The sequence below is a fragment of the Chiloscyllium punctatum genome, chromosome 32, assembly GCF_047496795.1.
Source record: "Chiloscyllium punctatum isolate Juve2018m chromosome 32, sChiPun1.3, whole genome shotgun sequence".
Lineage (NCBI taxonomy): Eukaryota > Metazoa > Chordata > Chondrichthyes > Orectolobiformes > Hemiscylliidae > Chiloscyllium > Chiloscyllium punctatum.
In genome coordinates this window covers 23,944,958-23,961,237 of record NC_092770.1, presented here as the reverse complement: position 1 = coordinate 23,961,237, position 16,280 = coordinate 23,944,958, and the positions used below count along the sequence as shown (strand labels likewise).

The window sequence follows — 16,280 nt, the reverse complement described above, 5'->3', positions numbered from 1 at the left end:
AGCTCATCCCCCTACGCTATCCTGTCATCATCTGTGCAATCGGACAACATCAGATAATATGCCAGATTAGTCAGGCAGGTGATCAAAATGCCTGGTTAAAGTAGTTTGAGATGCATTACATAGTTGGAGTGAAACAGTGGGTAGGGGTCCTGAATTTCAGGCTTAATGACCTAGATAGCTAAAGACATGATTGCCATTGTAACTAATTCAGCAGGACTCAAACATACCTGAAACACACTCACAAGTATCCTTAGGTACAGATGAGGAAGGACACCACTTCGACTGGGACAACATGTCTATCCTAGCCCTTTCTGAAAAAGGCCGTATGCCCGAAATGTCAATTTTCCTGTTCCTTGGATGCTGCCTGACCTGCGCTTTTCCAGCAACACATTTTCAGCTCTGATCTCCAGCATCTGCAGTCCTCACTTTCTCCTATCTTAGGACAAGCCAAACTGAGACACGCACGAGAATTCCGAGAAGCATGGCATTCCAACTGGAACTCTCTCAACAAACACGTTGACTTAGATCCAACCCTGAGAAAAAGAATGGGAAATGACATCACCCCAGGAAATGACATCAACCCAACGCAACCCAAACATATAAACAGAAAGTGGGCTACACCACCAATGCTTCATCCGGAGGCTCACTGAAGATGTTACCTAGTATGGTGCTGAAATGTCTGAAAACTAACCTTGCAGCTCGACAAGCAAACCTACATCCACACCTGAAATGTTAACTTGTCCTTTCTTTGCATAGCTTTCCCTGTATTTTCTGCTTTTTATTTCAAATTTCAACAACTTTTCTTTTTCATTTTGTGTTAGGTGATATACATTTGAGCTATCACTCTTTCAATTTACATTGGGTATTTAAGCTGCATCTTAACTTCCATCCAGCAGAAATTAACCAAATAGTTGTGGAATTCGATTAGAATAATTGCTGTCAAACATATTTCATTGTTGAGTGTAATTTATCCAGCAATACAATTAATCATAGAATCTGAAACATTTCAGTTCCTTAGGGGTGTAAGAGGTTTAAAGAGGGAGATTTTCTTTGAGAATCATAACATAGCAGAACAAATTCAAACTAAGGTGTTTTTCGCATCCTTTAGATGCAAATATATTCATCAGGAATAAATAAAATGTTTCTGAAATTTTTTTTGGTTCCTCTGATTTGATTCCAGCCGTTATGTTAGAACCTGTAATGAAAATGAAGAAGAAGAAGAAAGTCTTCGTTTTTCCAAAGACCTTGGTATCAATGGCAATGGGCAAAATGGTGTACATGAGGAGGGATCTCCAAGTAAGACTCAAGTGTTTCTAACTTGGTAATGCCAATATTTAGTCATAGTACTTGCAAGAAATCAATCTGTGCTTAAGTAAAAAAAAAATCTTACTTTATATACCATCTTGTGTAAAATAAAACATTGTGAGGCTTTTCATTGTGTTATCAGGGAAGCTGACCAAAAGATTAGTCAAAGTGGTTGGTTTAAAGGTATTTTACAGGAGGATAGAGAGGTGGAATTGCAGGCCCTTTGGGAGAGGAGTTCCAGAACTTTGGGTCTTGACTGTTGAAGGTGAGCCCTCCACTGGTGCACCTTTAAATATCAAGAGTACACATGATGCTAGAGTTGGAGGAACAAGATATTGGAGAATTGAGAGGTTGGAACATATTAGAGAACTATTTCTGTTTCAGATCTCCAGCATCCACAGTTCTTTGTTTTTTGTTATGTCACATTCTAAGGTTATAGGGTAGGCCATTTTTGACTGAGATGAGGAGTAACATCTTTACCCAGAGAGTGGGATTCTTTGACACAAAAAGCAGTGGAGGCCAAAACATTTAATGTTTTCAAGAAGCAGTTTGGTTTAGTTTCTGGACTAAAGGGATCAAAAGATATGCAAGAAAGTGGAAACAGGGTACTGAGTTGGGTAATCGGCCATGATCATAATGAATGGCAGGCTAGGCTTGAAGGACCAAATGGCCTACACTTCCTCCTATTTTCCCTGATTCTATAGGAGAGGGATAAGCCCTTTGAGGGATTTGGAAATCAAATCAAAGCATTGCATAACCAAGAGATAATATAGATCAGCAAGTATAGATATGAGAGGTGAATGAAAGTTTGTACAATTTAGGAAATGGGCAGCAGAGTTTGAGTGATTTTGACACTGAGGTTGGAATATGGAAGGTTAGCTAGGATTATGTTGTTGTAATCACACTTTGTAACTCTTTTTAAACAAAGGCAACGTTAGAACACTGGTATCATTTTAGTTTATAATCTGTATTTGATACCAAAATTGCAGAACCCAATGTTCCAATAAATGTTACATCAAAAGAAGACAAATTTTACCCATGATTGATACTTTTCTGTTTCTATCCATGTACCATTCAGGCTGTCAAATGGTGTAATCCTGACTGATTATTTAGACTGATTAGATCTACAGGCAAGTGAAATAAATAAGATTCAGAATTAAATTATTGGCATTTACTAACGTGTTTTTAAAAAGGCAGCTTTATCACATTCAGAATTGTAGGTAAGTTAAATGAATCTTGTTTGTATCACTCAGTGAATTTTTTTTCTCTCAATAGGGGCTTAAGATTTGGGCCAGACCATTTTAAAATTTATTTCTAGACAGTTTATTTGTTAAGACATGTCTATCTGTCTAATATTTGTTTGGTGAGTGGAGGTGTTCTGCTGGAATATTTCATTGCCAGTCTAAACTATCTCCCTTAATTCCAACTCATTAAACTTTACAGTACAACAGGAAGTTTGGCTTCTGTCAGTTCCCTGAGACAGCTTGCTATGATCCCTGCAAGACTTGAGTTTTTTTCAAATCCAAACTTTCAGTGAATGATTAAAGTGATCACATGGCAAGAATTCAGTTTCTCAGAAGTACCACTGTAATAAACAAACTGAAAGTAGCATTAACTAACCTCTAATTCAATTTGCAACTTTCTTAATTTGCAGAAAGGATTCCCATATAGTTCTTAGAATGGCTGAGACTTCCCCTGCACAATGATAGATTACTTTGCCCCTTAGTGGACGCTTCATTATTCACCTCAATCAATCCAAATGTTTTCTCTCCTTTTTCCTGTGCCAGCTGGATAGGTTCAACTGCCTGAACTGATTTTTACAGTAAGGGACAAATTTGATATCATCCCCTTTAAGCAAAGCAAAGGGAACTTTCAAGGTTCATTTAAGCCGACTCAAATTCGATGTCTTCAAACTGTGCATGGGCTTCTGCCCACGTTTTGTGTAGTGAACATTATAAAACCTATCTCGCTGCTCTCTGTAAGATTCTTGCAGATTGCCCATGTAAGACAGATTCAGTGGTTTTTGGAGTACATGCAATCTGATCCCACAATGACTCCATATGGATTCCAACATGGATATGGGTCTTTTATGGGTCAGTTAGCAATCTTCTAGGTCCCCAGCTTCATTCTATCTTGGAACTAAATCAACATTTTTCAGTATACTCATTTACAAAATCAGAGAGTCAGTCTATGGTCAGCACAGCTGCCTGGTCATTGCTTACATGTGTAGCTGTTATGTACCACCTTTCCAGTAAGGTAGTCTGGAACTTTGTTCAATAACCAAGCTACCCAAGCATCTTGTTAGGCACAATTCACATGCCCCATGATTTCATATTGGAAAGAAGTTACCAAAGCAGTTTTTATCATCTCTTTCCTCACGTTCTTCTCCATTTGTCACTTACATTGATTCACTTTCCTTTTGCAACCTGGTATGTATTGTTGGATGATGGAGCATTCCAATCCTAACAATCTTTTTATTTTTAGAAAAACTAACTTTCTCCATTCTTTTGGTCTTCATTTTCTAATTCCTCATTATGAGTTCACAAACAGTGCCAATAAGTATTCTCCGTTTATGTTATTGCACCCCTTCAGCACAATAAATTGCCGCATCAGTAAAATTTAGAGGCCTATTTCAATCAAATTATTGATTCATTTATAAAGCAGCAACGGGAATGGCAAATGTATGTATGCATTGTAATAAACATTATTGTACAACGTCAGTGGCTTAAAAGCATTTCATAAGTGGCCCTTCCAATGCTGAATGCTGTCTTTGACTTTTTTTAATTGAGTGGAGATATCTGTCAGATTATTCAGACTTAATCTGCAAAGGTAATCCCTTATAATGGCTGAGGTATTTTCATGAAATACTGAAGTAGTTCAAGATCATGCAAAGTAACCTGCTACCATTTAGAATGATTTAAATGCAACAAATGAAAGAGAGAAAATGGGAAATCGGCTATTAACACTCCTTCCTTTTGGAAGGTCGAAGTGAGGATAATCGGAGCAAACCCGATGGGCCAAATGGCCGCCCCCTGCTCCTGTTTTATGTCAAAATAGCATCACCGTCTCTCTTTTTCACTTTGTATTTAGATGGGGTTCTAAAAGGCTATTTTAATTATCATATTTCAACAGCAAATGTTTAGAAGCTGAATAGTTGTATAAAATATAGTTTTATGTAATTGGATTAAATAAGTACCTCGCATATCTGATAAGTTACCTTTGTAAGTTGTCTCTCCCTTGTATCACTACACCCATATACCAATAAAAATATTTAAACCAGAGGGATTGAAACAATAATGGATTAACTTCATTTTAAACAGTTATAAAGGAATTGGCTTTTTGTTTAGCTTGCTTAATGCTTTATCAGAAAATAATTTATAAGCTATTAGTTAGCTGCTTCAATAACTTATTTTAAAAACGCCAAAATGACCTATTTGAATATATATTTCTAATCCGTCTTCACACAGTGGAAGCCTGTATACATGCATATTTACATATGTTCTCTGTACTTCCGATCAAACTAATTCCCCTCTATTATTTCCTTCAAGAGAGAGAAAATGTCTGTGGCACAAGTCATTCAGTAGAGATCATTATTTGCTAATTTGCTTTGACAAATTTGGTAATTTGTCTCAGTGGATACTGAACCACATTCACCTGCCCTACTTTTTTAAATGGTGTTGCAAAATAATTCTTCAAAATGGGGATTAATCATTTTGGTTAAACTCCTTTGCAGACAATAAGGCAGCTTTAGTGAAAACCTATCAAAGGTAATTAGAATAGTAAGGATGGTTGTAAAATTCTTCTTTCCCTTGCCACCTCTGCTCAAAATAAAGTCAACATCTTGGTTGCAGTTTCAAAATTCTTTAGAGGAGAATTCTATCTTCAGAATCTTTTGTTTTCTTTAAAGTGCATCTTAGGGCTATTTTTGATAATTTCAAACCTTTCTCAATTGGGGTTTTCTTTTCAATATTGATAGTTGAGCGCTTCATGGTAAATAGGCCACATTACAGCTTATCTTTGAATGGTGATTAGATATGAGGCTCTAAAAGGAAGATCATTCTAATGATTTTTTTGCTGTGAACTCTTCTGAGCAGGTGAAATGGAGACAGATGAACAAGATGATGAATCCAGTCAAGATCAAGAACTACCTTCTGAGAATGAGAACAGCCAATCAGAGGACTCTGTTGGAGGCGATAATGAGGATTCTGAAAATGGTATCTGCACTGAAGACCCCTGTAAAGTCCAGCTGTTCCAGGGACATAAAAAACAGCTCTTTACATTCCAGTTCAATAATTTAGGAAATACAGATATCAATTATGTCAAGGACGACAGGCAAATCCGATTTGAAGACAGCAGGCAAATCAGACTTGATGGTAAATATTAAAGTTGAAATCCTTCCTCTTCAAGAGACTGTAATAAGTATGTCACCCAGCAGTTTATCGCATGTTGCTACCAACCAGCTAGTTTGTATCAAACCTGAACATAGCGCTAAATTCCTCCATTTACCTGGCACTTCCACAGGAGCCACGTTGCTTTGGGGTGTCAGCTATCCGTGAGCTAAGAAGTCAAGAAGCACAGCATCGTGTCATTGCTGTGTAGCAGCACTGATTACAGCAATGAGACATTTCTGAAGCAAACTATTTTACTTCCACTGCCTTTGGCCCCACCGCTGCAGGAATTGTAATGCAGTATATTTTAGAAGGACAGTGGGAAAGTATGATTGAACAGGAACTTATTTCTGTTTATATACTATTAGGTATTTTTCTATGATTTTGCTCCAACTGAGTCCATAGTCATCTGATCCCTGGCCTTGATGGCCAGTTTTCATGTTTCATCTCATATTAATAGCTATGGCATCTCATCCACTTGCCAGCAGAACTCACTGGACTGCAATCAGAAGTGAAAACCTGACGTTTATTTGTACATTTCACGTCCAAGTAATTCCTGAGGTCATCAGGAATCAAAGTCATGACTCACTCTGATCATCAGCCTAAACTTAACATGAGGGAATTGGCTGCAAGTGAAAAGGGGCAAACTCCTTTGACAAAGTTCACTATTGTGGCCGTGAATCCACCAAAAAGGCCGTTAATGCATTTTGGAACGGAGTTGGTTTTAAGTGAAGGAGCACTTGCTTTCATAAACTATGCGGCACAAATGAATTGTAGCATAAAATATGTTCCTTTTTCTGCTTTGCCTAGCAACAAGCAGATTCAGGTTGAATTTTTTGATGAGCTTTTCTGGAGTAAACGATTAATTCAAAATTGAGTTTTTTTTAAAGCAAATTAAACTAAGCTTTAAATATTGTTGATATATTTTTAATCAAAAATCTTTAAGAAATATCTTATCCCAAACTCCGGTTTCTGACTCCCCACTTGGGTGTATGCTTTGGTCAGATATGATTGTCCATGTCAAGAAGTCAGTTTTTAAACTAAGTTTTGACCGATGCTTGAACCTAATTTGAGGCAACAGATATAATTAACCAGCCATCCAGCATTCATGTATAGAATAGCTGCAAGATTAAATAAATGGTGATAGTAAGGCCGTAAGACACAGGAGCAGGAATTAGCCCTTTGAATCTGCTCCACCGTTCAACCATGGCTTATTAGTTTCCCAACCCTTTTCTTCTGCTTTCTCCCCATAACCTTTGATCCTCTTGATGCTCAAAAATCTATCTCTCTGTGTTAAATATACTCAATGATCTGGACTTCACAGCCTTCTGTGGCAATGAATTCCATAGATTCACCCATTTTCCAGCCGAAGAAGTTCCTCCTTATCTCTGTTCTAAATGGTCTTGCCTTTATTCTAAGGCTGCGTCTTTGAGTCCTAGTCTCTCTGACCAATAGAAACACCTTCCCAACATCTACACTGTCCAGACCATTCAGTGTTCTGCATGTTTCAATTAGATCCTCATCTTTCTATATTCCATTGAGTGTAAACCCAGAGTCCTCAAAAGTTCCTCATATGCTAAGCTTTTCATTCCTGGGGCCATTCTCATGAAACTGCTCTGAACATGCCAGTGCATCCTTCCTGAGATATGGAGTACAAAACTGTGCACAATACTCCAAATCTGACCTGACCAGAGCCTTATAGAGCTTCAGATGTACCTCCCTGCTTTAATATTCAAGTCTTCTCAAAATAAGTGCCATCATTGCATTTGCCTTCCTAACTACTGACTCAACCTGCAAGTTTTCCTTGAGAGAATTCTGGACTAAACTTCCAAGTATCTTTGCACTTCAGACTTCTGAATTTTCTCCCCCTTTAAAAAATAGTCCATGCCTCTTCTTTTGACCAAAGTGCATATCTTACACTTCCCAGTGTTGTACTCCATCTGCCACTTCTTTGACCACTCTCCTGTCCAAATCTTTCTGCAGCCTCCACTGTCCCTCTACGTATCTTTGATCATCTGCAAACTTAGCCAGAATTCCCTCAGTTCCTTCAACTAGATTGTTAATGTACAAAGTAAAAGGTTGTGGTCCCAACACTGAGCCTTGAAGAATACCATTTGTCACCGGCTGCCATCCTGAGAAGGACCCTTTTATCCCCACTCTCTGCCAGAAGCCAAGCTTTATCCATGCTAGCACCCTGCCTGTGACACCATGGGCCCTTATCTTACTCAGTAGCCACCTTGTCAAAAGCCTTCTTGAAATCCAGGTAGGTAAATAGGCTAAATCTATATACTGTACTGATAAAAGAATTGTACCTACAGTCAGTCAGTCAAGATAAGCTTGTCACACAAACCTGAGAATTTCTGTTGCACTCATTTTCCGCTGCCTTGACCAAGTAAGCCGTCGAGCTCTTGTGAATAATGTGTTATATCGGACCAGGTCTGCTGATTTGATTGAAGAAATAACTTTTGATGCATTGCAAGTGATTTGTTCGAGAATTTATTTTTAAGGCATATTCTGTTTATCATTTGTAGAACGAACATATCTAGCATTAGACTGGGATCCTGAAATAAAGAAGCAATACTTCGATGACAATGCAGCAGAGGTAAAATATGTACCAGGCATGTAAGGGAAAAGATGGTTACAAAAGACCAAGCTGTTTTAATTTGGTTAAGCAAATTAGCATGACAAAAGTTGAAAGGTACCTTTAAATGCTGTTTAGGCATTTTTTCATAAACTATATTCCATATCTAGGTGTAGTTAGCCTTTCTTGGGCATCAAACCACATTGTAGTTTCTCTGTCAAAACCAAACATTAAGATAATGACTCTAGAAACAACTGCACAAGCTACATGCCAAGGAAACTTACATTTTGTCGCCACAACAAATTCTATTTTTTTAAGAAGTCAAAAAGGTAGTTGTCCTACCTATATAATAACTGTGTGGGTGGCATGGTGGCACAGTGGTTAGCACTGCTGCCTCACAGGGCCAGAGACCCGGGTTCAATTCCTACCTCAGGCAACTGTCTGTGTGGAGTTTGCACATTCTACCTGTGTCTGCGAGGCTTTGCTCAGGGTGCACCGGTTTCCTCCCACAATGTGCAGATTAGGTGAATTGGCCATGCTAAATTGCCCATAGTGCTAGGTGAAGGGGTAAATGTAGGAGAATGTGTCTGGGTGGGTTGCTCTTCGGAGGGTCACTGTGGACTTGTTGAGCTGAAGGGCCTATTTCCACACTGTAAGTAATCTAATCTAATATGGTGCACAACATGATGAAACAATCTATTCTTCATATTTTAAAAATGTGCATAGTTTGTTTTACTGAGAGGTATGTCATGGGAAACCACCGGTACTTTTCAGAAATTAACTGTTCATTGGGAAAATATCAACAAATAATGTATTGGAAACAAGCAGTGTGAGCATTTTTGTACTGTCATGGATCAAACATTTTCTGCGATAAATTTTCAACTCTAAATCAGAGATGTTTGTCTTTTCTCCATTTAGGATTTTGAGAAACATGAAAGCATGGAATATAGGCCACAGAAAAAAATTTTTGTCAAGTTAAAAGATTGTATTGAACTTTTTACAACTAAAGAGAAGCTGGGTGCAGAGGACCCATGGTAAGTAATTTTAAGTCATTTTGGATAGAATTTAAATTTCTAAACCAGCATGTAAATTCTGCCTAAAATCTTGTAGATTTTATTCAGTCAAATAATGAATTTGACCATTGCTAATCAAAAAAAGTTTGAAAAGCTATAGATAAGGCTAATTGTGCCTAAATTCAGGTGATAAAGATTGCACCAAATGAGCATAATTTTAAATTATGGGCGCTGTGAAAAGCTGTTAATCAGAACCAGTTTCAGAGCTTCAGTTAGAATGAAGCTTTTAAGGTTAATGATCATAATAAAACTTCAAAAATGCTATTGTTCCTCTTGGAATTTTCTTGAGCTGGTTGTGAAGATTAAAGGTACCTTTGTTCTGTGCACATTGCACTGCTTACATGTGAGGTGTAAGATGTTTCCAACAGTATAGTTTTCTTGAATTTAATATTTGAATTGACTTATTTGTAGTGGGGGTGAAGTTTTTCTCTTCAAGAATTTATGTTTAAAATCTATAAGTCATTGGTATTGAAGATTTTACTGCAAGTGCAATGCCCAATGTTCAGAATATTTCAGAGATTGAAAAATGTCCTAACTTAGGAGGTCTTTCCATCATCCTCAGTATGCTTGATCAGAGAAAAGGCTTATTTTCTTGAAAATTACTATTCAATAAATTCAGAGGAATTGGTTTTTATTGTATTTTTATTCAGGTACTGTCCAAACTGCAAGCAGCATCAGCAAGCCACCAAAAAACTAGATTTGTGGTCATTGCCACCTGTGTTGGTGGTGCATTTGAAGCGATTTTCCTATAGTCGTTATTGGCGAGACAAGCTGGACACACTGGTTGATTTTCCTATTAGGTGGGTCTTAGTGAGTTAAATCTTAATTATTGTCTAAAAAGAGTTTGACTGAAGTCCTGTGAAATCCGATGGAAAAGTAGATATTGTGCTGCGTAAAACAAGCTGCCACTTTGTTTGAGTTGATTTAATAAAGGCATTTCCCCTTATGCGGGAGATAAAACCAAAGGGCGGCACGGTGGCTCAGTGGTTAGCACTGCTGCCTCTCAGCACTAGGGTCCCAGGTTCGATTCCAGCCTTGGGTGACTGTCTGTGTGGAGTTTGCACATTCTCCCCATATCTACGTGGGTTTCCTCCCACAGTCCAGAGATGTGCAGGTCAGGTGAATTGGCCATGCTAAATTGCCCATAGTGTTAGGTGCATTAGACAGAGGGTTGGTGTGGACGTTTTGGGCCGAAGGGCTTGTTTCCACACTTGGAGAATCTAATCTAATCTAATCTAAAGGATATAAATAAGAAACAGACACTAAACATATAAAGAGCTCAAAACAAACTTCCATACCTGATAGAGTAATTAGATTGTGGACCACTGTACCCCAAAGAATGAGGCAAATTGCATCAGTATATTTAAGGAGAAGCTAGAAACACATGAGCACAAAAGGAATGAGATGTAAAATGAAAAAGAGCGGAAGGTAACTTTTTTGGAGCATAAATATTGGCACAATGAACAGTCTGTTTCCCTGCTATTATGTCTATGTGATATTGTGGGTGTGCTGTCTAGGGTTTAGGCATCTACTCCCTTTCTCACAAAATACTGGGCCACTGTTTATGGCAGTGATTAGATTAGATTCCCTACAGTGTGGAAATCATCAACTTGTTTGATTTTTACATTCACTTGATCTCGCTGGGGAATGCTGATAGAGATGAGAGAATGGACCTAAGCTACCACCGTGGAAAGAGACAAGACTGGGAAGCAAATGTTCTCCTGGTTAAAATCAGGACCATGTTGGTTAATGAAGGGCAATGAGAGAGAGCGAGAGAGAGAGCCCAGTAACAGAGGGAATTCAGATTGATGGGGGATCATGAATTAAAAATGAAAACCCCTCAGAAGAAAAGTTTAGAGGAATAGAATTTCATTAGTTATCCCCCTCCAATAATCACTCTGTTCACAGATATTAACTTTTCTTAACAGTAAAGGAATTGAGGGGAATGGGAAAAAGGCAGAGAGGTAGAGTTGAGGATTATCAGATCAGACAGATCTTATCGAGTGCCAGGCTCAACTTGATGGCCCAAATGGCCTACTTCTGTGTCTTATGCTACTGACAAACCACAGATAAAGTAGAATTTGCTCATTTATACTGATGATATTTAGATTACATATAATTTGAGGCATTAGATTTGTATATTTAAACAGGGAAGAGTTAAAAATGGATGGGTAATAAGAGCTGTCAATATATTGTGAGCAACAATTCTGTCTAAAACTTAGAACTAATGTCTGAAATAGAATATAATTTTGGAATTGTGTATAAGGAAATGATAATGTGTCTTTGTTTTCATTAGTGATTTAGATATGTCAGAATTTCTTATAAATCCAAATGCTGGTCGTTGTGAATATAACTTGATTGCTGTTTCAAATCACTATGGTGGAATGGGTGGAGGACATTGTAAGTATTCCAATTTAGAATAATTTTTCTACAAAGGCCAGAATATTGGATCTGTACTAATGAAATTTTAATGTGCTTAACTTTTTTAAAATGCTCAAGTTTTAAAATCATCTGCTTCCACCTTCCCCTCTCTAGTTTCAATTGCTTGCAATAGGCAAATTTTATTAGCTGCTTACCTCAAATAAAGAACTGATTGCAAGAACAGGAAGGGTAGTGGGGGAAAAGAGATCTGCACGCAAAACTCATGCAACTATCGTGCAATCATCTTGATGTCTGTCAAAAATGACTGTTGGATCTCTGGAATCGACTGACTAGATTACTGGTGAAACATTTGACTGTTTCAAAATTGTCCAACATGCAGAATGGATAACTCAAAATCTCCATCTGAAATGCTCATCCGTGTCTTTGTTACTTGTAAACTTGACTATTACAATACACTACTGGTTAGCTTTCCTCCACAACCAGTGATAAGATAATCCAAAACTCTGTCTATGTACTAACTGGTACCAAGTCCCATTCACCCATCACCCCTGTGATCATTGTTTAACTAGGAACAAATGTAAGTCAGTCTATTGATTTTAAAGTTCTCATTTTTATTTCCAATCCTTCCATGAGCTTACTCCTCCCAACTCTGTCCTCCCTTTACTTCAGGCCCCTTGAATTCTGATTGTAATTGCTGATCATTGGTAGCCATTTTTGGCTGCACAAGCCTTGAGTTCTGAAATTCTCTTCCTAAGCATCCTTGACCCTCTTTCTCGCCTTTAACATATACCACAAAACTGTAACCATCAATCAAGGTTTTGGGCTTCCTGAAAATTTTCCTTCGGTGGTTTGGTATCAAACTTTGCTTTATAATTGTTCCTCAAGTGCTTCACGTTGATCTACTATATTAAAAGCACTGATTAAATGCAATTTGTTGTTGATTGGCATTAATTTTGGATCTCTGTTGAAATGCTTGGCTTATAAAATGTTGGGTCTGTGCTGAAGCTATCATATTGAATGTTGATCGACTAAAATTAACATTTCAGCTTGCTATGGTATCTCTATTTTGACCTTCCACTTGGCTTCAGATGAATTGCTTTTGATATTGATTAGTACTGTGCTGTATAAACCTCCTAGTTGTTGTACAAGCAGTAGCAGTGTCAAAACCTGCCTGATTTTGTTGAGGTCAGTTCCTGGGAAGGTTACTACTTGTATTCTTGCTGGACCAGAGATCTAAACATCTTGTTGCAACAAAAGTCCCAGACCACAGGAGTCACTACTGTCTGTGTGATCTAGACCATTGATTGCTCAAAATATCAAGCTGTTTTATGATAGGGATTGCTCATAGTGGGCGACAGCACTGCATGTTTGAGTGTTACTTCAAAGCTAGCTTTTTTTCTACGGCTTTCGGTATCAGAAGTTTTACTGCTAAGTTTGTGTTTATTTCAAGAATATGCAAACATTTTTTACCAAAAAAAAAGGTGAAGTGACTACAACTTCACCGATCATCCTGGATGTTTTGTTGAACTACAAAAAGCTAGTTTCAGTGCCAAAGTGCCTTTGTGTGGCAGTTATCAAGTTTTAAAGTAATGAGCCTGCTGCCTGGGCTGCCTTTCCTGTGATGATCCTTAGATTTTGATGTTTTAGATGGTATGCACTTTTTAAAAAACGAAATTAAAGCAAACAATTTAAACCTAAAGATTATGTTAAATATATAGACACAAAAATATTCCAGAATATTTGTAGCCAGTTTCTCTCATCAGTTGTGCTAATTTGCCTTTATCCAAAAGACACAGCCTTTGCCAAGAACAAAGACGACAATAAGTGGTACTATTTTGATGACACCAGTGTTTCATCAGCAGTAGAAGACCAAATAGTGGCAAGTATTTTTTCCACTACTTCTATTCCCGATCATAGAATACCAGTATTTTATTCATAACTGTTTGTACAGACAGCTGCAAAAGTAGTTTTTTTTTTAACTTTGATTTAACCTAACCAACAGTGCAAATTTGTGATGCTCCAAACACTTTGGTAGAAATAAGGAACCTTATTTATTTGGCATCTTGCAAGTCCTTGAGCATCACATCACCTTGCCTGTTAAGTGTAACCATTGTGTAATGGGACAAATCTTGCTAGAAAACTGTGTAATGCTGTCCAATGTATTAATTTACATACAGCAGGGTGCTAAAGGTAATAAGAAATAAATGTTTCCCTGGTCACTAAGAAAAATCATATACATTGACAGATCATGGACACATTTATCATCTAATTTGAAATATGGCACACACAATAAAACTCAATTCCTTCATTGTTATACTTCAGTCTGTAATTGGAGAAGTTCATAGAACATAGAACATAGAACAATACAGCGCAGTACAGGCCCTTCGGCCCTCGATGTTGCGCCGATCAAAACCCACCTAACCTACACTAACCCACTATCCTCCATATAGAACATAGAAGAATACAGCGCAGTACAGGCCCTTCAGCCCTCGATGTTGCGCCGATCAAAGCCCACCTAACCTACACTAACCCACTATCCTCCATATACCTATCCAATGCCCGCTTAAATACCCATAAAGAGGGAGAGTCCACTACTGCTACTGGCAGGGCATTCCATGAACTTACGACTCGCTGAGTGAAGAACCTACCCCTAACATCAGTCCTATATCTACCCCCCCTTAATTTAAAGCTATGCCCCCTTGTAATAGCTGACTCCATACGTGGAAAAAGGTTCTCACTGTCAACCCTATCTAACCCCCTAATCATCTTGTACACCTCTATCAAATCACCCCTAAACCTTCTTTTCTCCAATGAAAACAACCCCAAGTGCCTCAGCCTTTCCTCATAGGATTTTCCTACCATACCAGGCAACATCCTGGTAAACTTCCTCTGCACCCGTTCCAGTGCCTCCACATCCTTCCTATAGTATGGCGACCAAAACTGCACACAATATTCCAGATGCGGCCGCACCAGAGTCTTATATAACTGCAGCATGACCTCAGGACTCCGGAACTCAATTCCTCTACCAATAAAAGCCAGTACGCCATATGCCTTCTTCACTGCACTATTTACCTGGGTGGCAACTTTCAGAGATCTGTGTACATGGACACCAAGATCCCTCTGCTCTTCCACACTACCAAGTAGTCTACCATTAGCCCAGTAATCCATCTTTTTATTACTCTTACCAAAGTGAATCACTTCAAACTTAGCTACATTGAACTCCATTTGCCACCTTTCTGCCCAGCTCTGCAGCTTCTCTATATCCCGCTGTAACCTGCCACATCCTTCCTCACTGTCTACAACTCCTCTGACTTTCGTATCATCCGCAAACTTGCTCACCCAACCTTCTAACCCTTCCTCCAGGTCATTTATAAAAATGACAAACAGCAATGGTCCCAAAACAGATCCTTGCGGAACACCGCTAGTGACGGCACTCCAAGATGAACCTTTGCCATCAACTACTACCCTCTGTCTTCTTCCAGAGAGCCAATTCCTAATCCAAACCTCCAACTCACCCTCAATGCCATATCTCTGTATTTTCTGCAGTAGCCTACCATGGGGGGACCTTATCAAACGCCTTACTAAAATCCATATATACCACATCTACCGCTTTCCCCTCATCTACCTCCTTAGTCACCTTCTCAAAGAATTCAATAAGGTTTGTGAGGCACGACCTGCCCTTCACAAAACCATGCTGACTATCCTTGATCACATCATTCTTATCCAGATGTGCATAAATCCTATCCCTTACAATTCTCTCTAAGACTTTGCCCACAACAGAAGTGAGACTCACTGGCCTATAGTTACTAGGATTATCCCTACTCCCCTTCTTGAACAAGGGAACCACGTTTGCTAGCCTCCAGTCCTCTGGCACTACTCCTGTCGACAAAGAGGACACAAAAATCAAGGCCAATGGCTCTGCAATCTCCTCCCTTGCTTCCCAGAGAATCCTAGGATAAATGCCATCAGGCCCAGGGGACTTATCTATTTTCACCCTTGCCAGAATTTCCAACACCTCTTCTCTAAATACCTCAAAGCCATCCATTCTACTTATTCGTGCCTCAGTATTCATATCGACAACAATGTCCTGTTCCTGAGTGAATACTGACGAAAAGTATTCATTCAGCGCCTCCCCAATCTCTTCAGCCTCCACACGCAACTTCCCATTACTATCCTTGATTGGACCTATTCCTTCCCTAGTCATTCTTTTATTCCTAACATACCTATAGAAAGCCTTAGGGTTTTCCCTAATCCTACCAACTAAGGACCTTTCATGTCCCCTCCTTGCTGCTCTTAGCTCTCTCTTCAGGTCCTTCCGGGCTACCTTATAACTCTCAATTGCCCCTATTGAACCTTCACGCCTCATCTTTACAAAGGCCGCCCTCTTCCATTTAACAAGGGATTCCAACTCCTTATTAAACCACGGCTCCCTCACACGACCCTTTCCTCCCTGCCTGATAGGTACATACTTATCAAGGACACTCAATAGTTGCTCCTTGAACAAGTTCCACATATCAATTACGCTCTTGCCTTGGAATCTACTTTTCCAAT

At 38.8% G+C, this 16,280-nt stretch overlaps 1 protein-coding gene across 7 annotated transcripts in view; it reads left to right on the top strand.

Moving 5' to 3' along the window:
* The window catches only part of LOC140457994 (ubiquitin carboxyl-terminal hydrolase 15-like), a 115,705-nt gene that overhangs the window by 96,027 nt on the left and 3,398 nt on the right, over positions 1-16,280 (top strand). For 4 of the 7 annotated variants that reach the window (XM_072551914.1, XM_072551913.1, XM_072551917.1 and 1 more), the window contains 7 exons: positions 1,181-1,296; positions 5,400-5,678; positions 8,225-8,295; positions 9,193-9,308; positions 9,998-10,147; positions 11,644-11,747; positions 13,520-13,608. In XM_072551914.1, coding sequence (XP_072408015.1) covers positions 1,181-1,296; positions 5,400-5,678; positions 8,225-8,295; positions 9,193-9,308; positions 9,998-10,147; positions 11,644-11,747; positions 13,520-13,608 — 925 coding nt within the window. Of the gene's footprint in view, positions 1-1,180; positions 1,322-2,383; positions 2,436-5,399; positions 5,679-8,224; positions 8,296-9,192; positions 9,309-9,997; positions 10,148-11,643; positions 11,748-13,519; positions 13,609-16,280 lie in introns of those variants that run through there. The other 3 variants (XM_072551920.1, XM_072551918.1, XM_072551919.1) reach the window with 3 other exon arrangements.